At 49.9% G+C, this 24,115-nt stretch overlaps 5 protein-coding genes across 5 annotated transcripts; 3 read left to right on the forward strand and 2 right to left on the reverse strand.

Annotated features, from left to right (window-relative positions):
- Positions 1 to 888: 888 nt before the first annotated feature.
- JR316_0010994 (Nuclear pore complex protein Nup205) lies at positions 889 to 7,848 on the forward strand (the record flags this gene model as incomplete). Its single annotated transcript, XM_047896658.1, has 12 exons — positions 889 to 1,060; positions 1,109 to 1,555; positions 1,607 to 5,989; positions 6,050 to 6,214; positions 6,270 to 6,391; positions 6,453 to 6,602; positions 6,665 to 6,806; positions 6,861 to 6,962; positions 7,016 to 7,090; positions 7,148 to 7,287; positions 7,341 to 7,664; positions 7,726 to 7,848. The coding sequence occupies 12 exons, from the start codon at positions 889 to 891 to the stop codon at positions 7,846 to 7,848; spliced, it is 6,345 nt and encodes a 2,114-aa protein (XP_047744703.1).
- Positions 7,849 to 8,092: 244 nt separating this feature from the next.
- On the reverse strand, positions 8,093 to 9,076 carry JR316_0010995 (Protein transport protein sft2; the record flags this gene model as incomplete). Its single annotated transcript, XM_047896659.1, has 6 exons — positions 8,093 to 8,203; positions 8,268 to 8,309; positions 8,368 to 8,485; positions 8,549 to 8,575; positions 8,631 to 8,792; positions 8,856 to 9,076. The coding sequence occupies 6 exons, from the start codon at positions 9,074 to 9,076 to the stop codon at positions 8,093 to 8,095; spliced, it is 681 nt and encodes a 226-aa protein (XP_047744704.1).
- Positions 9,077 to 9,601: 525 nt separating this feature from the next.
- On the reverse strand, positions 9,602 to 15,004 carry JR316_0010996 (Vegetative incompatibility protein HET-E-1; the record flags this gene model as incomplete). Its single annotated transcript, XM_047896660.1, has 11 exons — positions 9,602 to 9,643; positions 9,694 to 12,854; positions 12,907 to 13,253; positions 13,308 to 13,868; positions 13,921 to 13,945; positions 13,996 to 14,166; positions 14,220 to 14,255; positions 14,308 to 14,418; positions 14,473 to 14,668; positions 14,721 to 14,771; positions 14,828 to 15,004. 11 exons carry the CDS (start codon positions 15,002 to 15,004, stop codon positions 9,602 to 9,604), a joined length of 4,878 nt encoding a protein of 1,625 aa, XP_047744705.1.
- Positions 15,005 to 17,706: 2,702 nt separating this feature from the next.
- JR316_0010997 (uncharacterized protein) lies at positions 17,707 to 19,465 on the forward strand (the record flags this gene model as incomplete). Its single annotated transcript, XM_047896661.1, has 2 exons — positions 17,707 to 18,179; positions 18,310 to 19,465. The coding sequence occupies 2 exons, from the start codon at positions 17,707 to 17,709 to the stop codon at positions 19,463 to 19,465; spliced, it is 1,629 nt and encodes a 542-aa protein (XP_047744706.1).
- Positions 19,466 to 20,079: 614 nt separating this feature from the next.
- JR316_0010998 (uncharacterized protein) lies at positions 20,080 to 20,964 on the forward strand (the record flags this gene model as incomplete). The annotated part of the gene is made up of 1 exon (XM_047896662.1): positions 20,080 to 20,964. The coding sequence occupies one exon, from the start codon at positions 20,080 to 20,082 to the stop codon at positions 20,962 to 20,964; it is 885 nt and encodes a 294-aa protein (XP_047744707.1).
- Between the last annotated feature and the right edge of the window lie 3,151 nt (positions 20,965 to 24,115).

Here is a 24,115-nt window from a genome sequence, read left to right on the forward strand (position 1 = left end):
CAGTGATCGGTTAGACACGGCAGACGCACACTCCGTGCTGTATGGTCTAGTAAGTCAAATATTGAAGTTTACCAGGTAGCCATAATATTCAAAGCCAGATACTGTTTCACAATTTTGAAGCAACAGAAACTTCGATTTTTATAAAAGGCTACCATATATTCAATAATAAACACCACCATCACCCTCCCAATTAGATTCTCGAAGCATGAGACAGCACAACCATTCTCGAGGCGGGCGCTAATTCTTGCATGCCATGCGACGAAACCATTTCATCATTTTGACTTGAATCCTCGGGGTAGAGAATGGTCAGGTAGCCACTTGGACCTTGGAAACATACTGACAATATTTCACCTATATTGTTGGACAATACCCGCGGAGCGTAGCGTATTCGTGATGAATCCGGGCCCGTTTCTAGTCTGATTCCCCTTTCCCGATAATCATTCTTTTATCTTATATTTTTTCAACTTAGCTCTCATTCCATCCATTTGATCATCTGCACTCTTTAGTTCATTCTCTCATACTTTGTCAGTATCTGTTCATCTTATTCAACTCCTTGAAATGTAATTGAAATGGCTTGAGCCACCTTCAAGGAGGTTGACCCCCAATCTATCCTCTTTTAATTTTTTTTGACTACTTGAGGGTACAGTTCTTTAGAATGTAAGTATAGATATATAATAGCTAGATTCGTAGGGAAACATAAAGTACTTGAAGGCCTATACCTTCTTTCTTGGTGCTCGAACTGGGCCGTCGTGACGCTTGGAGTTACGAAAGTCACATCGGTCACAGTGAGTCGCGCTCCAGGCTGGACGCGACTTGCAAACTGAACACCTTCAACCTCAAGTTGGGCCAAGAGCCTTCGAGGAACTCTCCAGGCGCCATCTGTCTCACATGGAAACCATTCATCGTCTAAGGGAGACCTTATTTAAAGCACTTTCCCCACACGAGACTTTTCAAGATGAACAAGAACTTTTCGACGAGTTGATGGTTCAAAAGCCTCGCTTAAACAAGCTGTTCGATGTTGGTCCCAGAAATGCTCAGGAACAGCGCGATATTGAATCAGGTCAGCATGTTTATTCTATAACATGACCCTTTCTCATATGCATTCAAGGCAAACCCACGATTAACGGCAAAGCGACCGCAATAAACGCTGAATTCGCTCGTCAAGCCATCTTTCTCTCGCAACAACTCGACTGCTCCGAAAAGTATATTGCAAGCATTTTGCATCATGTCACCTCCCAAAATCCCAATATTGGCGCTGTTAACTGTATGGAGCTTACAATTGCCAACTACCACCAGCGACGGCGGGAGCTCGTGGATTCGCTCCGATTCTTGTTGGAGGCCACTGAGGCGGCAGAACTCCCGGACGCTCCGGTGACGTACAAGAGAATTGCAAGCTACGTGCGGGATCTATTGCCTGGTCAGAAGTCGGGGACAACGCAAGTGTCAATGGGGATGAAGATATTCAAAGAGATTGAACTGTTGGATGGGATCATTGAAAAGGCTGATCTGGCGCGCAAAAATGCAGGAAGCAATACTGTTGCACCAAATGGGCAACGTGAGTATTAATTTTTGCGGGCATAGAACTAATGTTTAAAGAAAAATCTAGAAAACCCGTCATTGGGCTTCGACATTTTGAACGCGCGCTACGAATCCCTCAAATATGAACGACGGTATCTCGCCATTGTTCTCTGGTCCATCGCGAGAATAGGATTCATCTCGCCTAGTGAGGTCGAGAAAATCGTCGACTGGCTTTCTTCAAATCCGAACCACCCAATGACCTATTACTTCCTCAACGTCGTCCTTACCATCCTCGATCCTGTCGACCCTGCTGCGCCACCTAGTCCGTATCCATCCATGCAAAACGTGCTCATCAAACACACCACATTCATTGCCTCCATGACCAAGAAATTCGATGCGACCACTCAATGGAAAAACAACGGACTCAAAGCGGCAATCCTGCTGAAATGGACATTGTTTTTAACTGAAGCGCGCCACAACGACGCAACACTGGAGCAAAAGAATGGGTTCAAAGGGGAAGAACTAGAGACTCAAGTTTGGAATGCGGTGCAAGGAGACGCATTCAAATACCTTGCACTCTGCGTGGTTCATTTTCAGGCCAAAAATGGAATTGCGCCCAGCGTGTCCCTTCTCGATAACGCGACCGTCGACCCACAAGATCAGCGTGAGGTGCCGCCAGCCGATTTTAAGACGATGGTTCTGTTCTCGTTCGAGATCCTGCTTCGCTCGCTCATCACCCACGCGTCTTCTGAGCTTCGTAAGATCAAGCAGAGGCAGGAAGATCTTGTGCTCGCCACCGCGCGCACTGACAGAAATAGGGCTTCATACCGATTTGCAAACACAGTTTCACCTGAAGCGGAAAAGCCGGGACCGCCACCTCGTCATGACATCGCGATGCTGTATTGTTTTATCGGTCTACTCTATTCTGCCCTTCCCAAAGAGCGGGCGCTCCAGTTCTGGGGGTCTAGTCCCCAAGCAGGCGCATTCCGCTTGGCTTATCAAGAGTCTGTTGAGTCGACATCAGGGCGTCTGCCATCTTTCCTTCAGTGGGCTATTTGGTCAACGCCAACGCAGGACTTGACTATGCTTGCTGCACTTTACGACATGCTGAGTGGTCTAGCGAACGGTCAACAATGCAGCGAACTCGCCTACAACTTCTTGGCGAGAGGCGGAGGGGACGTCATTGCAGGCAGCGCCTTGTCAGTCTCGACCTCGGCAACACCTTCCGTGTCATGGACTGCCATTTTCGATCTTTTGGAGTCATGGGTCATGAACGCGTCGTCTCCCCGCACACAGCCCCAAATCCAGTCCCTTGCATCCACACACTCCTTCAGCACGTCGTTCCAAAATCTAGCTGCAGTTGAGAAAACACCACATCCGCCGTTCGTCCTTGGGCCGCAGGATGTGCTCCTCGCGCGGGCGTTCTTGCGTGTTATGTCAACCGTGGTGACGCACTCGATTCCAGTCCGCACAACAATAGCATCGCATGCGCATTTTAGGGCGATTCCGACTCTTGTGTCCCTTGTCCCTCTGGGAATCCCTCTGGAGCTGAAGGGGGCCATTTTCGAGACTTTAGCTGCGTTTTGCGAACCAGGCGCAGGCCATCCGGGCGTCGAGATATGCGAAGCAGTGTGGACGCTGATGGAGAGGTATGAGATCATCAATGTCCGAGTTGGTACCGGCGGACTGGGCCAGTCCATGGCCACAGGCAAGGGCGTAGAAGTTGAGCTAGAGCAAGTCGAAGCGCCGCATCGTCAGTACCCTTCGACCATCCCTTTCCTTAAACTTTTGTGCGCACTTTTGCATACACCCAAACAGCTGCCGATGCTCAGCCTTTCTCAGGGCGTAGAAACAACAGACACGTTCCCCAGCAATCTCGGACAGCCGTATCGCCTTCCAGGCGTCGGGCCTTTCACTTCATTTGTGGTCGATATGGTGTTTGCAAATATTGCCAATCGGGGGTACTCTCGCCCTTCTGACCGGTGGCAGATCAACGATCTATGCATGGAATACGTCGAGAAGAGTCTGGCAGGGTTCAATCTGGAGTCGTTGGTTGCTGGAATGGACGACTCGATGTCTAAGAACCAAGCCCTGCCATTGCTTGTCCATCCTGGATTCGATATCATGAGACGACTACTAACGAATACGCCCCTTCACAACAGCATTATGGCATACATCGCCGAAGGCCTTGAAGGGTTTGAGAACGGCACCGCCAATGAGATGCCATTTTTCCGCAACACCATTATCCGCGTGTTGAGAATCGTACTTCGTGTACTGGAAATTCAAGACATATTCCTGGACGTTTTCCTCCCTCTTCTTTCTGGGATTGACACTTCCGAAATTGTTGGACACCAAATGCATTCGCGCTCTTTTTATACAAGGTTCGACCAGGCTCTTTCGTTTGGTCCTCAATACGTCCCTGCTCTTGCAACCTACATGTGCTACCCTAACCATTCGGAACTTGTCCTTCTCTCCATCAAAATTCTCTCCCGATTGTCGCTTGCCTCCTCTCCCTCTACACTTGTCTCCTTGATCCAGAGATCCCGCGATTCAGAACGTATTCTGGCCGGCTTCATGCAGGTTCTGACCTCCTCAGCAATGGATGACGTCGAAGAGTCGGAGGCATTTGCTGAGAACACGACAGGCGCCGGCGCGCCCAACATTTATCCCGCATCGGAGTCTCTCGAACAAGCTATTCGGCTCGCTGCTCTGGATCTACTTATTCAAGACACAGAAGTCAACCGGCCGTACCCCAATGTCGCACATTTCCTGCTTTTTGGCGGAAAGAATGGCGACCAGACGATTCAGGATCCCCATGCACTGGGAGCACGCAAGACAAGCGCACATGTCCTTCTCGACCTCGTCAATGCTGGCGTTCCTAGGCTAAAGGGAAAGCAGCAGCAGGAACGACTACCCGCGGTTCAGGTCAGCCCTCTGTTCAGCACACTGCCTGCGTTGGCGGAGCGGTGCTATCGAGTGATATATCAGTTGTGTGTGCACCACAAGACGTCGGATTTCACCACTCGCTATCTGCGCACGCGTGAAGATTTCTTCGCTAGGCAGGTTGCTAAGGTTCCCTCATTCGCTCCTGAACATATTCAGCCACCTTCCGTTGTGCCCCCTATTCAGGTCATTTACAACGATGGTTCTAGAGTGACAACCACAGTCCCTTCATTTTCCTCTTTCTTGAGGCTGCGCTCATACATTTTTGACCTCGTCGCTTTGGAGCTCCATATCCTCACGAACAAAGGGCATCACAAGGCGGTGTCGGATCTATTGGAAATTCTGTTTGGCACTGACTTCGATTACGAAGAAGGGCATAGTTTCGCGACTTTCCATGAGCTTGGACAGTCTCCAATGAGGGTTATCGACTTTTTGCAGTCGTTGATGTTCGATTGGGCGGATAGTCTTACCGTTCGCAGTATCGATATGCAATACCTTCAAACCCTCAACCTTCAGTCCTGCATTCGAAAAGACACCTCGGGGTGTGAAATTGTGGATCGGACAGCGTTAACCAATCTCCTCCTGTTGGCCTCGACTACCCTGCGTGCAAAGGGGAGCATCGCGAATATTGCTCAGAACGAGCAGCTCAACCAAGAGTCTACGTATATTCTCGAAAGTTGTGCAGTCGAAAACCATCGCCGAAAGGTATCACATGCGCGTGTGGGCAACTTTGAGGCTTGGAGACGGCTGTTAGATCTGGCGTTGACGAAGTCGTTTGATAGACTGCCCCATAACCGCCGCGAGAACATGTTGTTTGATTTGCTTCATGTGCTCCCCGCTGCTATTCGTTCGAGCAACATTGAGGAGTCGACGGCCGTCCTTCTCTCGGAAACCATTTTGTCGTCGATCACGAAACTGAGAGAAGACAGGCAACATCAACTTATCCTTCAGTCTTTAGGCAGCGACTCGGAGTCGGGAACGTTACCTGCAGAAAGGCTTTACAACATCCTCCGCAACATCCTCCAAGGTATTCTCGATAACAACCACGTCGAGCTCGTTCGTGGTAACCTCTACGCCGCTCTCATCAATTTCATGCACCTCGTACGATCATCCCAATCTTCACCCATCACCCAGACACTCGCAGAGCTGGAGAGTAACCCCTTCTCTGCGACTTTGACTGCTTCCACGATGCGAGAGAGCGTCTCGCGCGGCCGAAGCCCGTCGCTTGCTCCATCATCGAGCGACCGTCAATCATCAACGTCATCAACACTGGAAAGCGGTTGTCTAGCAGTTCTTAAACCTGTCATCGAACGGCTGGTTACTACGATCTCCCGAGACGCCATTGATGGCACCGAAGTTTGGAAGACGGTCGCATTTATGCTTTTGGACGCCATCGTTCAGCTTTCGAGTCTTGAAAAGCAGCATGTTGTCTTAGCTTCTCTCAACCGGCATGGGATTCTTTCCAACTTTGTGCGCAGTATTAAAGAATCAGATTCACGGCTTCAGAGCGTTCTGAAGCCCGACCCTGGTCAGTTGGTTTGTATGCTATAACTCCAGGTAAAATAGCTGAATGCTTCATTTATTTTAGATGATTTGAATTCGCTTTACGTCTATGAGTCGAAGATGTCCCTGTTCATCAGGATGTCACAGACTCGTGCTGGCGCAGAACGTCTTCTTGAAGCACAGTTGCTGCCCATCCTTGCTCAATGTGACTATCTGGATACAAGACCTGAAGCCGATCAGTCATTTATAGGTGCATAGATTCCATTTCATCAGCTTGTGCGCCCTACTGATCTATTTCGTTACAGATCAGGATTCTTTCTTACCTTCTGCTATCCAGAGATACCACCAGTTGTTCATGCCTGCACTTCAGGTCGTAGATGGCATCCTTACTACACTAGGAGACAAACATGCAACAGCTACCCATCAGGTACGTACTTATTCCTTGAATGGATGAATAACAATCACGACTAATGTACTACGTCGTTCAGGCGCTCGAATTCTTGTCGGCACATGGCTCTACCATCGCCATCTTGCTCAAAAACGATTCAGAAGCTGTTACTCTTCCTTCGATGGAAGAGATCCACCTGATTATCACATTGTGCACTAGTATCCTTCCCACCGTGCCGAAAACAGAAGTGGTGAGTTATATATACAAAATGCATCATATGTGTTTTAATATAATTTGCCTTTTCATCTCAAGCTTGCTCCTAATTCCGGTTTTGGTGCAATTCACCTGGCCATCTTGGGCTTGTCGACGAGATGTCTTGCCCGTGGAAAGGTTTTCCCTCGCATTGTGCCTCAGACAGAGGCGGATATCGCTTTGGCTCAGACCTTTGCCTTCGGTGAGTCGTGTTTCTTAGACCAGAAAATGAAGATTTTCTAATACCCTAGAGAAGGGTATGGCAACAGATCAAAGTTTGACCTCAAAGTTCGCCGGAAGGAGAGATCGTTGCGAAAGAGCGTCGTTGCCTATATTGGTGCATGCAGTGAATTCACAGGTGTGCAAATTGTTGGCCTTTTATGTATTACGTTGGGGCTAAAAGACATTTAGAACCTGACATCACGCTGGTGCTATCGCCTGTGACGATCACTCCTCGGAACGAAGAGCGAGCAACTCATTTCGCTGGTACGTGTCATGAAGTTTGTCTCTACCTCTTTTAGTTATGTTTTTCTTCGCATTTAGCCACTGTGCCTACTGTAGGCGACACCCTTGTCGCTCTGGATGACCTATGCAATGATCTTGCGGAGACACTAAAGCAGATATCTGATATCGGTGCAGAGCTAGCGAATAAGGACCAGATGGGCACGAGCAGTGCTCAGGAGGTAACACCATTTTTCTATCTCACAGTACACTCCTCTCATTGTGCCAACTTCAGATTCTTCGTGAAATTGACCCTGCCCTCCTCCGCGAGTTGGAGATTGAGCAAAAACGATCATTGCTTTGCGAAGAGCTCGACAGAATCAGAACCGTGGCTAGACAAGACGCAATGGTTGTACTCGACACACTAGAAATGCTGCTGCTACTTGTGTGGCGTCATTTGGAGTACTACGCAGAACCTCGGAACATGAACATGCCACCCGCGAAAGCCACAATAACGAATGCTATGCGCCTGTTGGCCACGTCAGAGCCGGAAGTGTTCCGTGCTGATGTGAGCGTGAAGATCCAGCCTGCGCTGCAGAGATTGGAGACACTGGAGTTGGTCAGTAGCTTTCTCAGATATGCAAGTCCTAAACATTCTGACTCTTCACCTTTTGCTGTAGGATGAATCTTCGCTTGGTCGTGACTGGCGAGATAACCAAGGGTATATCCAAATCATGTGCAGACGGTTGAGGGATAGTGCAGGGTTACACCAGGAGTCGTCGATGGGTGGAGAAGGCGATTAGCTGGCAAGATGCTGAAGATGTTCCTTGGATATGTTGTATCATAAAAAATGGTCGATTGTCGCACGACCGTTGCTCTCGTCGTATTTAGTTCTGTAGCTGGTTAATATGAAGGCCAATATCTTATCTTGCAAGTTGTATGCGTCAAAGCAGTCTGTTGTACGCGCGTCGAAACGAGGATTAGAAAGGACGTCCAGATAAATAATCAATATGTACAAGGAATCTGGAGTAGGCATATGGTGAGATATCACCGAGGCAGCAGGCTTCCTGCTCCTCGGAGTGCAAGTGATCCTCCCATACGTAACGTCTGTGTGCCTCCTGGGAAATATGCCAGCACATAGGCAATGAGGGCAAAAACCTGTAAGGTTAACGTGAGTTAAGTATGTATTAAGACAGAAACCATCAAGGAGACGATGACGTACTTGTACTGCTCCAGTGAGAACGCATCCTAGCCATGACCTGGGCTGTTGCAGAGTTAGGGCAATGCTCGGTGCATACGATACGGATACGACAGTAACGCACCCCCAGAGAGAAGTATAGTGTAAGTCCTAAGCTTGAAAAGTAAACGAGGGAGAAAGGTAGTCGTTCTTTCGACATCAGGTGCTTGATGTGGTTCACTGGCCCTATAAGAACAGAGAAGCTGGAAAAGATCGTTGTACTCAGTTGAGCGTCAAAGCAGAAGTGACTATATGAGCCCTCTTACCCGAACATAACGAGGAGGCTCCCCAAGCTATCGAACCAAGTGTGAGTTCTTCTTCTCTACATCCACTCCGGTATGCATTTACCTGAATGCCAGTGCAAATTTTGATGGCCTGGAGATGACGTTCAGTAAATGGTACGCCGATAATAGTGTTAATACTCGCCTAAGAGGTAGGACAGGCAGGGTCAAGAACGCCACGAAGAAACAGATCCCTGCGCCAATCAAACAGCCTCCAAACCCAAGCAGCCTGCAAAAAATGCATATATAGAGTCAGACGCCCACCATACAGCGCTATCTCGTCCCTGCGCACCTCTCCCATCTTGACAGCGCAAACCACGCTTCGTCCTCATTCGACTGCTCGTTCGACCTTAGTGGTATATAGTCCCCTGCAATAGCATTGTAGAATCGGGAAAATGGATTGCCAGACTGTGACGCCTGCGCTGCTGGCTGTGAATCGTCGGTGTTCCCTCGAGCCCAGCGAAATTGAGAGAGGTTGGCGCGGAAATTCTGTTCTGACGATGTTGGCGGCATGATTCAAGGGGTTGTAAGTAGGGTCCAAACAACTGTAAATCATGCGTTCTTTATTACTCCCACCACTAATCTGGCAAAGTTGGATGGCCGCAGCTCATTGCTTGGTCCTGTGGCCCCATCCATAGTCCACAGCTCTGCACAGTATATGATTCGTGCGTTTATGTTCAGTATCATTGTGAGTTAAGGGGTTGTCTTTACTTGGACACTGTGTTCGCAGTCATTAGTACTTCACTGACCAGTGTTTGCATTGGCATCATCCTATTTTGGACCGTCGGCTTTTTCGCTGCGACTTTTCTGGTGGTCGAAAAGCGCTGCGCGTGTGGTGAAAATAAGAAGAAAATCTCCGACTTGATTCCCAAGCATTTTGAAGGATCTAAATTGCTTTTTAAGCCAAATACAACTCTAATTTACCGGTGGGGGAGAAAACAATATTATCCATGGCCTTTGACGAAACTCCTGACAGTGTTTATATCTCGATTCGCTCATCGTTGGTGAAGTCGTGAATACGATGCAAAACCTAAAATACTACGCGCATGCTATTCCTGATGGGCAAAACATCGCCATAGACTAAAAAAAATCATGAGCAACGCGATACACAAACAAAACGGGCAGCTCACATTTCTCTGGTAATCCTCAAATCCATCGAGGAGCTTCTGTTGAAGGACCGGATTGCTTATGTTGGTCGCATATTCCAATGAGGTCACCTCAGCTCCGTATTCGAGAAGCACCTCGATAACCTTCTCACGACGAGTTGGACTCCAATGATATTTATTTTCACAGACTGCCTGGAGTGCATTTCCATATTTACCCCCCGTGGCATTAATAACTGCACCATTTTGCAGAAGAAGAATGACTATCCCATCGTGAGCACCGTATGCTGCTGCTTGAAGTGCATTGCCATAAACGCCTCCTTGAATGACAGTGTCTGCCCCATTCTGTAGTAACATTTTCACCACATATTTATGGCCCCGCAAGCATGCCGCCTGGAGTGCACTGCCATATTCGCCGCCTTTCGCATTGACATTCGCCCCGTGTTCTAGCAAACAAGCCACTATCCCGTTGCGACCGTTGTATGCTGCTGCTTGGAGTGGGTTGCCAAAATGTCCCCCCTGAGTATTTGTGTCTGCCCCGGTCTTAAGCAGCATTTCCACCAAGTGTTGACTACCCCCACAGCATGCTGCCTGGAGTGCGCTGCCATATTGCCCGCCTGTAGCATGAATATTTGCCCCGTGCTCTAGCAAAAGAGCCACTATCCTGTTGTGACCGCTGCATGCTGCTGCCTGGAGTGCATTCCCATACTTCCCGCATTGAACATTGACGTCTGCCCCGTGCTCGAGCAGCATTTCTACCAAGCGCAGGTTTCCTCTGCAACAGGCTGCCTGGAGTGCGCTGCCACATTGACCACCTATGGCATTGACATCTGCCCCTTGTTTGAGCAGAAGAGTCACTACTCCGTCATGGCCGCCAAGTGCTGCTGCATGGATTGCATTGCCAAATTCTCCCCCCTCAGTATTTATTTCGGCACCACGGTCCAATAGCATCTTCACTAAACCTAGATTGCCTCTATTGCATGCTGCTTGGAGTACGCTACCATATTCACCACCTACAGCATTGATGTCTGCCCCGTGTTCTAGCAGAAGAGTCACTATTCTGTTGTGACCGCCGAATGCTGCTGCCTGGAGTGCATTGCCAAAATCTCGCCCCTGACGACTTACATATAAAATATGGTCCATTATCATTTCGACCGAACGTTGACTGCCTCCAGAACATGCTGCCTCGAGTGCACTGCCATGTTTACCTGCTACAGCATGGATGTCCGCCCCGTGTTCTAGCAGAAGAGCCACTATCCTATCGTGGCCGTTGTATGCTGCTGCTTGGAGAGCATTGTCATAAGAGCCCTCTTGAGCATTCGCATCTGCTCCGTTCTTGAGTAATACTTCCACCACACATTCATTACCTTGGAAGCATGCTGTCTGGAGTGCATTTCCATACGTCAATATACCACCTGCAGCATTAACATCCGCCCCATTCTGCAGAAGAAGAATGACTATCCCTTGGTGACCGCTGTAGGCTGCTGCCTGAAGCGCATTACCATAAAGGCCTCCTTGAATAACTGTGTCTGCCCCCTTATCTAGTAGTATTTCCACCACAGATTGGTTTCCAGCTTCACATGCTGCCTGGAGTGCAGTGCCAAATTTGCCGCCTTCGGCGTTGACATCCGCTCCGTGTTCCAGCAGAAGACACACTGTTCCGTTGTTACCGCCATACGCTGCTGCCTGGAGGGCGTTGCCAAAATCACCCCCCTGAGCATTTACGTCTGCCCCATTCTTGAGCAGCATTTCCACCAACGGTTGACTCTTTTGGTAGCATGCCGCCTGGAGTGCGTTACCATATTCACCGCCTGCGGCATTGATGTCTGCTCCATATTCTAGGAGAAGAGTCACTATTCCATTGTAACCACCCTGTGCTGCTGCTTGAAGTGCATTTCCAAAATGCCCCCCCTGAGCATTCACGTCTGCCCTGTTCTCGAGCAATATTTCCACCAAGCGTTGACTTCCTCTACAACACGCTGCCTGGAGCGTACTGCCATATTGACCGCCTGTGGCATTGATATCCGCCCCGTGTTCTAGTAGAAGAGTTACTATTCTGTCGTGGCAGCCAAATGCCGCTGCCTGGATTGCGTTGCCGTATTCTCCCCCTTGAACCGTCGTTTTTGCTCCATGCTTTAGTAGCATTTCCACTAAACATTGATTGCCTCTGAAACACGCTGCCTGGAGTGCATTTCCATATTCACCACCTACAGCATTGATGTCTGCTCCGTGTTCTAGAAGTAGAGTCACTATTCTCTGGTGACCACAATATGCTGCTGCCTGGAGTGCATTCCCAAATTCCCCCTCTTGAATATTTGTATCTGCACCATGCTCCAGTAGCATCTGCACCACATATTGGTGACCCTTGTAGCATGCTGCCTGGAGTGCGTTGCCATATTTACCACCTTCTGCATGAATATTTGCCCCGTGTTCCAGCAGAAGAGCCACTATCCCATCGTGACCGCTGTATGCTGCTGCCTGCAGTGCATTTCCATACCGTGACTCACCTCCTTGAGCATTTACGTCTGCCCCGCTCTCGAGCAACATTTCCACTAAACGTTGATTCCCTGCGTAGCATGCTGCCTGAAGAGCGGTGTCATATTCACCGCCTGCCGCATTGACATCTGCCCCGTTTTTTAGTATTAGACTCACTACTGCCTCGTAATCGCTTTCTTGAGCAATAGTGTCTTCGTCGTCCGAAATAACCCCACCCATGTCCCTATCAATTTTGATGCACGCTGCTTGGAGTGCATTTCCCAATGTACCACATGTGGCATTTGGGTCCTCCCCTGCCTCTAATAGGCTTTCAACCACTGGATGTAGTCCGTGAAGTGCTGCAACATATAACGGATCTAGTTCAAAGGTTTTTGACCAAGTGTTAAAGTACTTGAGCAGCATGCCATCTCTACGGCGGAGGAGCTTCAGGACCATTTCAAAAAGAACGGAAGATTTTTTTATAACGGCAAACTTAATGTACTCTTCCCAATTGCGTGCGGCATAATATGCCAGTGCTGTAGGATGTTCTGATGCGGCTTCCACCGCCTCCATTTCCAGTAAATAAACCGTTAATACTGTCGTGAGATGGTTATGAGACTGGATCCTTGTTGTGCGGAATTCATCACGGATACGATTGGATATAAGGTATTCCTTTACGGAAAAATGAGACAGAATGACTGTTGGAGCACACGCTGTGTTTTTGTTGTAAGTTTATATGTCTCTATGTGGTTGATAAGCACTTACTTTCTGTAGAAGAGTAGCGTACCAGAATGGTAACCAGCCCACCACATCGCTTCAGTACAGTGTTTGGATCAAGATATCTCTTCTTAGGATTGAAAGTAGGAGAGTTTGGTGAGGAGAAGTCGATGGTGATGGTCTCGGCAAGCTCATCCACCGACATTGGGCGTGTCGAAAACGCCAGGAATTGAAGAAATGTTTTAAGCTCAAACACATGTTTCCGCTCGCATTTACGCAAGATTCTGTCATAGATCTCGTCCAGGCCTTCCGGTAGGTTGATCAAAGCCTTTTCAAGTTCGTCTCTACTGGAGCAGGCCTCCAGTTCTGCGAGCTGCAATGCAATGTACCGGAATCTTGTAACAAGCTTAAATACTCCTCCAAGATGAACAGGAGGTTAAAGTACGCACGATCCTTCAGCCTTGTTCTTTAAGCTTGACGCTATGGCATCCCGACTTTCCTTGTCAAGGTTGGTAAAGGACAATCGCATTTGCTCGTCGATGTATGTGGCTATGTCAGTGTTGTTTTCCGCGGTCCCAACATCGACAGAGTAATCACAAAGTTCTTCAAAGACGTCCTTGATGTCTAGTTCCGGCCTACTGGTGATCACAAGGTGAATTCGTCCACCTGATATTTTCAAAACACTCTTGATCCAATCACGCGTCCTATGACGATCTGCACACTCATCGAGTGCGTCAATGACAACGAACACACGTTCAAACCGAGCCAAAATACGGCGCAGTAGATCCTCTAACTGGTCATCCAGTGGTTGCGCTGCCCCACATTTATGGTACAAATTTACCACATCTTGTGGAATCCCACCGTGGCGTGCGTCAGAGAGTTGATACAGCAGAGAGCGAATAAACTTCATATGTTGCTGAGAATCCATTTGTCCGTCCCGTGCATCAAAGAGGAAGTATCCGACTCCCGTTGACAAATTTGGTTCTGGGAGCCTATCTATAATCGAGGAGCTGATCATCAGATTAGTACCTTATCGGATTGCACAGTGAAAGACCATAATACATGAGGATAGTCTTTCCACTTCCAGCTATTCAACGTATGAGTAGTAATTTGACGCCAATGAAATGCACAATGTACCTTGCCCATGCACCCAGATAAATCCAGGGCGTTCCAACCATCGAGAGAATCTCTCATCTTCATAAAACCACAAGCAAGTTCCAGATTGACGTTTTCCATGTGCCTCGTTATAATTCTGAGAAATATCTATCGGACGTTCTGATGGCCATAACCACTTGTAAATCTTGTCCGCTAGACATGGAAGATCTGAGTCCCTTGCTTAACATCTCTGATCAGTAAAATACCTAAAATATGCTCTTTCAAGACGTCCAACGTACGCCCTGTTGTGGAAATAGAGTCAAACAAAAGTTATCGTTGTGGAATACGTCTTACTGTTATCGATATGGACCCTGCCGTAAAGTCTTTGCCTGAGAAATGTACAATCCTTTTGGCATTTTTCAATGCGTGATTTCATCTCCCCTAGCGGTGTCCTTAAAATTCTCCCTATGTACAGGGGTTAGTGACATCGACAATCACATCTTTGATGTAATTTATTACCTGCAAGAGTCCGACTGGCATAATCATGAATGAGGGCAGCAACACGGAGAGATTGACGGGCAATGTCCTCAATGACATTTGTGGTACTCGCAATAACTGGCAAGTCCTGCAGTTCATTTGCCGTGGCCAACAGCTCGTGCAGAACCTTCGCAAGGTCTTGTATGGATTCGTCCTCCTCATGGGTCCGCTTGACGACCTGACTTTATGAGTGATGCCCTAATAGGCATATTATTTGAAAAACTGTTTACCTCGTACAATTCAGCAATGACTGTCCACGATACATTGAGCAGGGGGTGTGCCTAGGCTCTCATCCTTTGAATTTTGATCCCAAGAACTCGCCTGAAGAGCAACCTACCTTCGAAAGCTTGCCAATGATGGATACAGTGATATTCAACGTTTGTTTTAGGAAGGTTGCTGTGTCCAGAAGGTCACCATCGATGATTCGCAATGCTGAAACATCTGCTTCCACAGATGCCATGAATTCTTTGACGGTGCTGTCCGTTGGAGGGACTGACGATAAAGCTAATTTCATTTTTGCTGAAACCGTTTTTTCCGTCTTGTCTTTCAAAGCAAAACTCGAATCTATTATGTTCAGTGCGAGTGAACACGATATCTACTCGGGAATCATCCTGCTCACCATTCTCAAGGAGATCCACAACCAGACCCTCATATTGACCAACAAAATGGTCAGTACCTCTAAGAAAACCCTTTCCAAGTCCACAACAGAGTTCAATCTTGACAACTGACGACGGAGAAAGTTGGCTGATGACGTGTATGTTACACAACGTTTGAGAACATGATAAGGAGGCATACATTTGACTACTCGAGTTCCATTCCCACTTGGAAGTAGATGTATTGTATTTGAGCTTCAGCGATTTCTCGACCACTCTGTCGTCGACGAAGATTTTCACTGTATATTTCTTTCGCAATTTGTTTTCCCTATCAACTGTTGCCTCGACACCTGCAACATTGAAGAGTCAACAACCCTGTCATGGAGAGTTTTATACTGTTATTGCCTCTCAAGATTGCATTGAATACCAGGGTTTTATCCCCCTTCATCAGAAGAAAAGTGGCTGTAGCAAGAGGGAGGAGAGAAAGGTGGGTTATTTGTGTCGCCCACTGCACAGCCTAGGTATTTCGAATTGACTGCTGATTTGTGAGTGGCTGTGCTAAATTCTAATCCTTCAACACAAACAACCGTTCACGCACACGTTTACCATCCACCATCACCATGTCCTTCACACTTTGTCCTGCTACCCAACGCGCCGCGGAACTGGCTACTGCGAACACAGACGTATGACTACGAGCTTCTATAAAGCCTTAACTTGATAGGCCAGTGTGCAAACACCTCCCCACACGTTGAACGGCGACGAATAACTTTGGCGAGCGCCATTGTACTCTTGCCATCGACGCCCTTTTTGAAAATACTGCACGCCTTGTTGTCCAGTGACCGCATACCGCACTTCACCTGCACTGCTCATTTCGTCGGATGTGCGGAGGGAGGAGAGGAGGATGGGTACGACTCTGAAGACGAGCAGGAAGCATGTCGCCCACAGAGCATGACGGCGAAGGTGACGATGTCATTGACTGGATAATGCGCTCATTCAGAATCAGAAATGCCTGCTTCAGCTGAAGAAGTTGTCGGTGACCCGGTACTCCCTGCCCCAAGTATCCTCAGTGGGAGAAAGGAAGCGTTGCACGTCCCCGCCGTATTTTCTGCCGCCTGCATTGTCGGTGTTTTCCTGCATTTTCCAGCAACATCTCCACTAAACTTATGGCAAACGTATGTTATAACTTGTATGTCGTACTTTCCGGAATAAGCCGCTATATTGGCCAATTTTATCACTAACATGCAGGATTTTTGCAATGGCCATCTGTTCCCGCTTCTTGGGTGGATTGTCAAACCTATCCTCCTTAATTCAGATTTTTGGTACCCGATTCTTCAACAACTTCCACATAACACTGTCATTGTCTACAAGTCATTCTGGACTGTGTTTATTTCCGTGGGTATTGACATATGCGACTCAGTCTTCGATTAGGTTCGCTCTTACCACACTGGCGAGATTGACGAACTGTTTTGAGGGGTAGTCCTGTATTAATCATACTAGGGAACTTTGAATCTTTCAGAGTCAAGATTAATGGATCGAGAAGAAATTCATGTTTAGGTGAGCTACTACCCCGAAATCCTGGCGGTCGGACTCAAGCTGCCGAAACCTGTTCTGCGGTGTTTACATGCTTAGCTGACACAGCCTCTCCCATCCAATTCTTTGACCTGCCCACACTCATCATGGTGGATTTGGCGCGTTTAATACGGGTTTTTGAAAGGCAGAGTTGCCATCAACGTGGGCGTCTATTACCCGGATACCACTGATTATCGCCATGCATGGAACAGTTGCGCAAAAGCGCCCACCATGCATGCTTCTTCATTACACTCACCATATAAGGGTATCCATTTGCAAGCGTTTGAGACATCGGACACAATACTATCCAATGGGGCTTTAGTTTGAGAAGCGAGACTTGTATTGCCCAAAATGTGAAGACTTGCAGGCGAATTGTGGGAAAAGTACACGTTTGTCGTGGTCTGGCAGATTATGTCCCATTAATCATGTTTTGTGATCGTCAGTTCAAGTTTGGAGAGTCTAAGGCTTCTAGTAGGGCGGATGGAGCGTGAACGCTGCGGCTGCATCAAACATAAATACATCGTTGAACAATTATTTTCATTAAAAGCTTTGATTTTTCAACCGCAATCAGAGTTATTTACATTATGAATTTATGATCCGACGAACCTTGAATTTTTTCAAACCCTTTTGAGTTTTCAAGTCAAAAGCTTCCAGGCTCCCTCCCCCTCCCTCCCCATGCATTGCGGCCTGCTCGAGTACTTAGCCCCTTTGAAGACGAGCATACATATAGACATTAATTTAATTAAATGGAGATCCTGACCCCCGTGAGAATGTTGCCCCTGTACCACTTTTTTTTCAACCCAGCCTTCCCGTTGGTTCCATCTCGCTTCATCAAAGGGGCCATTTTTTACGGGTGTACGTGTAACGAAACGCGTTGCGGACGCGTTGTTTTTTGTGTTTGGGGGTAAAGGTGTGTGGTATACATTTTCGTCTGTTCTTCGGCGGTTTTCACTTACGGATAAATGCCACCAGAGACCGTACACACACAGGCTGTTCTGAAGGTGTCTGGGCCGAGAAGAACGAGAACGAGAAGGCGAAGGTGAACACATAATTCATGGCCCCCGTTAGGAGACACCGCGGTGCGACAAGACGAGCACGCGAGGACGGAACGGCGGACGCACCGTTCCGCGTCGAGTCCACCCCGCCAGCCAGCGACGACGATGACGATGACTACGACGACTACTCCGTGTCAGCACCCACCCCCATGGTCGCATCTAAGTTCAAAACGCGCACGAAAACCAATACCTCTCGCTCCCGTCGCCGTCCATCACGTCCCACAGTTGCAGTTACAGCGTCGCAGTCGCCTTCGCCTACCGTGTACTCCGATTCTTCGTTGACAGTATCCACTGTTGCAGTAGCGGACTGTGACACCAGCTATGGTGCGAAGGCGAAAGGGACAACGTTGCCGGAGCCTATAATTGTGTGTGGGGTCGAACTGCAGCCGACTGTCGCGTTTGACACGTTCTGGCGCTTTGCCGCTGAGAGAAAGGCAATTGATGATAGACGCCGTGCCGGGCAAAGTCCACCGTGAGTGTTTAATGTTTATTTTCTTATTACACTTGTGATAGACGGTTTCTGTTTTGTTCACATGTCGAAAATGAAACTAAATCATGATCTAATGCTTACGCGGGGTTCTTTCTGTTTTTTTCCCATGCAGTTTCACAGAGGATAAGATCTTACGGGACTACTTCTTTTGTAACACATACCGCGTCCTCGACAAGCTATCTCAATATCTCATCAAAGAGGTGATAGAGAAAGGATCGCAAGACCCAGAGGAGGTTGTGTTCCGCGTCCTGTTGTTTAACAGCTTCACCCGGATCGAAACCTGGGAACTGCTCGACCGCGAACTTGGCCCGCTGACATGGGCGACCTACGACCGTGACGCCTACATGGTTGTGCTCGCCGCCGCATCCGAGAGTGGTGCGAAGCTGTACACCGGTGCCTTCATCAAGCCCGCTCCTCACTTCGGCTACGCGCACAACTACGCGAACCACCTTTGCCTGCTCGAGGCATTCATGATTAACCAGCTTCACGCGCGTCTGCGCGCCGCACCGTACCTCGCGAACGTGTATGAGTACATTATCGCATTTCCGAGCATGGGTGCGTTCTCAACGTACCAGCTCATCCTTAGCTTGTCGTACACCAAAGTGCTCAACTTCCATCCCGGCGATCTCGTTGTGTCTGGTCCCGGGTCTGAGTCGGGTCTGAACAAGCTTTTCGGAGCGCGTGCCATGGCACGCGGTCGCGCGCAAATGGGGGATGAGTTTGAAGCGGAGGTGATACGCTACCTCGCAGCGTCACAGGCTTATCACTTTCAGAGACTGGGTTTGGAGTTTAGCGGGCTTGGGCCGAAGCGTCTCCCCATGACGGTCGTGGACATCGAGCACACATTGTGCGAAGTAGACAAATATTGCCGGGTCGCCCACCCGCAGCTTAAGGGCAAGCGGACTAATTTACATCGCACGTTCCGCCCGTCATCAGTTGGCGCGGAGGGTGCGGATGCCGGGCGGTCTTGGGCGCTCCCTAAGGCAGTATTGCCCAAGGCGTGGGCGGACCCGCGGCGGCGTACATCGCGCATCCGTGAAGACCGTACGCTACATGTGGAGAAACGTTACGAGATCGAATCGTTGCGGGACCATCGCGAGGCGCCTAACGGGCAGGAGCGGCAGTTTCTGGTGTACTGGGTCGGATACCCACCGAGCGAGGCGACATGGGAGTTTGAGTCGTCGCTGGCGCATGATGCACCGCTCGTAGTGGCACAGTATCGCCAGGCGCATGGGCTGCCTAAGCGGGTGGACGCGCCCGACGCTTGATTTGAATGGGGAGGCGCCGGGGAGGGTGAAGCGCTTTATTTTATCTAGACTCCATTTACTTCTGATCTATTACGTTACTTTTTTCTTGGTTTTATTCATCCGTGCATACGTGTTATATGTTATCGCCATCGTCCTGCTATTTCTGTATTTGTTGTCAATATTGTGATACTGTTATACCGTTGTAATTGAAATGCTTGCTTGCCTATATGTCATCAGATTTCTTCTATCTGAACAATAATCATTCATAACCAGGGATGCAATTTGCTCTGAGTGTCTAACATGTAGATGTGTAGACATAAGACGCGCATGTTGACCGCTAACTTCCCTGAGCCTATATATCTACTATATTGTAATTATCTGTGTTCTGAGTCTAAGGGAAGTGTAACGTAGCGTGACACAGAACCTCGTCTATGTCACGGCTGAGCGAAATTTTGTGAGTGCACCTTGCCTCTCACCTTCGCTCAGCCGCAATCTGCTTCTACGAGAAATTCCTTCGTACAGCAATTTCTCGCTCGAACAAAATTTTGATTAAGTCATACATTGCACGGTCACTCCGTTTACTCATACCTCAACAAAAAAAAAAAAAAAAAAAAGCAACCTACTCTTCATCTCACATGGCACACACACCTTTGCTAGACCCGCGCAGAGCTGCGTGCCCGGATTATTCCTCGGAGGCATATGCCGCGTGCAGGAACACCCTCATCCAGGGCGGCATGGAAGAGGCCGCGGCTGTGGAATTCCTCGTCAAGATGTGGGAAACGCAAAATGTCGCCGACATCGCCATTTGGGACGCTAGGGAGGCCGAGCGACAGGCGGCGACGGCTGAAAATGACCGCATTCGCCGGGAGGCAGAGGCCGCAGCCGAGGCGATGCGCGTCCAAGAGATTGAGGCGGCCGACAAGGAAGAGAGGAAGAAGAATAGGGCAAAGTTCTTACCTATTGGGGATGGTCGTGTGCCTGACACCATGCCTATCATTGTACCAGCGGCTATTACAGCCAAGCTGCGCGCTGGACACAGAGTTGATTTGTGGCACTACACCAACGCGGGGTTGCTGCACGCCTCGGCGGACCTCGATGCGGAGTCGAACAGAGCTGGTTCATTTGTGGCCGCACCGGACGGCACTGTGGAGTTTCGTCCTACGCTAGCAGCAGCAAGTTCCCGCGCTGTCATTCAGGACCGTGATCTTTCTATGGAAGACTTCATGGTGGCGACGTATCGGCTTCTGGCGGCCATGAAGGAGGCAGGGTGGCCGAAGGATCGTGTACGCATGTTTGCGGACTTTTGGAACAACATCAACAATCACCCTCGTCGTGTCTCGCGCGACCCTCGAGACGTGCGTGCTCTTTTACTCTACCAGGACGAGCAGCGCACCCAGTGGCACAATATTACCGCGTCAGCCACGGGCGCTACCTATGATCTGTCGGTCATCAATGAGGTTCGCCTTGACGAGGCTTTTAGGACCATATGCACCGCTGGCTACGACAGAGAAATTCGGTGAGCAACACAGTTTTCTTCCTTCTCGAGTCGATCGTTGTTTGCTGACTGATGACCCTGTTTCTTCCTTCCCCTCCCTTCTCTCTGCATCTGGTGGCACAATCTGCGTTGCGGCAATGCTCGCGGCCACGTACTTCTGACATGCAAAACACAACATGCGTTTTCAACACACCTCCGCAATGCGTTATGCGTTGTGCGACCCGACATGCGACATGCGTTGCGTTTACACCATGCGAAACATGCAATGTGCGATGCATTATACAACGTGCGATGTGCAACACGTGTGCGATTATGCGTGCTATGACCTGCGATGTGCGATATGCGTTGTTGTCATCCGATACGCAATGTTCTGCGATATGCGGTGTGCGTTTTTTTTTTTTCTGCGATTCTGCGTTCTGCGTTTTGCGTTTTGCGTTGTGCGTTTATGCGTTATGTGTTGCGCGTGGCGCTGGGTGCCCTGGGCGTGGTGCAACTCGCGACATGCATTATGCGGCTTCCAACTGGTTTTGTCACTACAAATTGCACATCAAAAAATGTGCCACGTACGTGGCGGCGATATGGTTGGGAATTCTTTTCTGCATCTGTTTTCCGCGTTGTCAGTGCTGCAGCAGCATTGCTGAGAGACCAAGGTTGGGATCGCCGTGGGGGAGGGCGGGAGCGAGATGAGCGACGCTACCATGGGAGTGGCCGCGAGCGCGACGAGCGCCGCGGATACGATGCAGATCGGAGAGGACGACACAACGACCGGTACCTGGGGCAACAGAGGCAGCGTTCAGCTTCCCCACGGCGGTTTCTCCCGCGGGATTTTCACGCGGGCGCAGGTTCCTCCAGCCCCAGAATCTGCGCGGTGTGCCTGGGGCACTCGACACCCCACCGCCTCAACGAGTGCGCAGCAGAGTTCACGTGGAACAATGCTCACAAAACTCACTCGTTCCGCGGACCAGGGCCCAAGTACGACCTCATGTCCCGCTCCGACAACGCTGTCTTGTGCCTCGATTGGCAGAGGAGGAATGGATGCAGCCAAACAGGCCACAGTCTGCGGCACCGCTGCTCTGGGTGCGGCTCCGCCTCGCATGGTGCTCACAGCTGCACTCGAGCGGAGAAGCTCTGAACCTTGCACACCGTACATTGCCAGTGCTTGGCAGCAGGCCCTGGCTCGCAGTGGGTTGGCAGACAGGTATCCCAGCGTGGTGGAGGGCATTAAAAGTGGGTTTCGGATCAGCCTCCCCGAAATTCACTTCACACAGATTCCACCAAATCGCCCCTCGGTGGCCGAGTATCGTGTGCAGTTTGCCGCCATTGTGCAGAGCGAAGTGGACAAGAAGAGGTACATTGGCCCTGCCACTCGTGGCGAGCTTGAAGCCGTTATTGGCCCTTTCCAGACATCCCCTTTCTCAATCATCCCTAAGCCAGGCAGGAAGGACAAGTTCCGCATTATCCAGAACTTCTCCTTTCCGCTTACCCCTTCCGCATCTTTCCCTCAAGCTTCAATCAATTCATTCATTGATTCCAGCAACTTTCCCTGCACATGGGGGACATTTGCAGTCACTTGTAGCACTATCGGCGACCTCCCACCTCTGTCACAAATGGCAGTGCGGGATGTTTCCGAGGCCTATCGTACCATTCCCTTACACCGGTCACAATGGCCCGCAGCAGTTGTCCAGACCGATGAAGGCACCTTTTATGTGGATACATGCCTGGCCTTCGGTGCAAGGCCCTCCGGAGGGGTATTTGGTTTGGTGGCTGACGCGTCGGCGGACCTCTTTCGCGCGGAGGGAATGGGCCCGCTGGTCAAGTGGGTGGATGACCACAATTTTATGCGGGTTTTGGTGCGGTATCTGGATGAGTACAACGAACGGCGGAGGCGGCGCAGGCAGCTTGTGGCTGCACATGGTAAGAAACACGAGGGTGGCCGTTTGTGGTTTGGGGAGGGTTTTGCACGGAGTGGAGATGGTTTTGAGGCAGTGGAGGACTTTGCATTCCCTGTTCTTGACCTGTCGGAGAGCAGTACACGGTCTGTTGAGGACAGACTGTACGCTTACTGCTTTGAGGATATTGACCGGTTCTCTTCTGTGCTGGGTATACGGTGGGAGCTGGCAAAGGACAGCCCGTTTGGGTTTCGTGGCGTCTATATTGGTTTGGAATGGGATCTGCGGGATCGCACGGTCGGCATTCCTTTGGCGAAGGCGGAAAAATACAGGGCATCCATCGTGGATTGGCGCACGCGTGAAACTCACGTGCTTCAAGATGTTCAAAAGCTTTACGGGCGCTTGTTGCATGCCTGTCTGGTGGTCATCTCGGGTAGGGCACGTCTGGTGGGGTTGGAGGAGATGCTCGGTGTTTATGGCACCACTCCTTTTGTCCCCCGACACGCCGTCCGATCCATTGCCCAGGACCTCGCATGGTGGCAGGAGCGACTTTCTCTCCCGCAGTTGGTATGACCCATCCCCTGTGAGACCCCCGTTTTCGACATTGGGGCATTCTCGGATGCCAGCTCAGAGGTCGGCATCGCCATCGTTATCAATGGGCATTGGAGGGCATGGCGCCTGCTTCCCGGATGGAAGACTCTCCATGGAGTGCGAGACATTACCTGGGCCGAAGCAATCGGTTTTGAACTGCTTGTCACCGCCGTTATCCGGCTTACACCTGAGTCTCAGCATGTTCGGCTCTACGGGGACAACCGAGGTGTCGTCGAGGGTTGGTGGAATGGCCGGAGCAGAAACAGGCAAGTCAATGAGGTTTTCAAGTGCATCCATGACCGACTTGAGGCTGCCGGCCGGGAAGGGTGCATCCACTCTGCCTATGTGCCCAGCGCCAGTAACCCCGCAGACGCCCCGTCCCGGGGATCATTTCCTTCTTCCTCCCTCCTCCTCCCACCCATTTCCATCCCTGTTCGGGCAGCTGGTCTCCTCGTGGACGCCCTGGACCCCCTCACACCAGCAGAGCTCAACCTCAAGAGGGCCGGAAAGTGGCCAGCTGCCCGCCCACGCCAGCAGGTCTCCTCTGAAGAGCGGTTGTCTTTCAATGACTCCCGGTTCAACTCGCTCGGGCCACTGGACCTTCCTGAATGGGGAGACCACGAATACTCCATCGCGGAAGCGGGGCCAGAGTAGCAGGGCAGAGCTTGTAGCAGTGCAGACGTTCTCCCCTTCTAA

Source organism: Psilocybe cubensis, chromosome 10 (assembly GCF_017499595.1).
Source record: "Psilocybe cubensis strain MGC-MH-2018 chromosome 10, whole genome shotgun sequence".
Classification (NCBI taxonomy): Eukaryota; Fungi; Basidiomycota; class Agaricomycetes; order Agaricales; family Agrocybaceae; genus Psilocybe; species Psilocybe cubensis.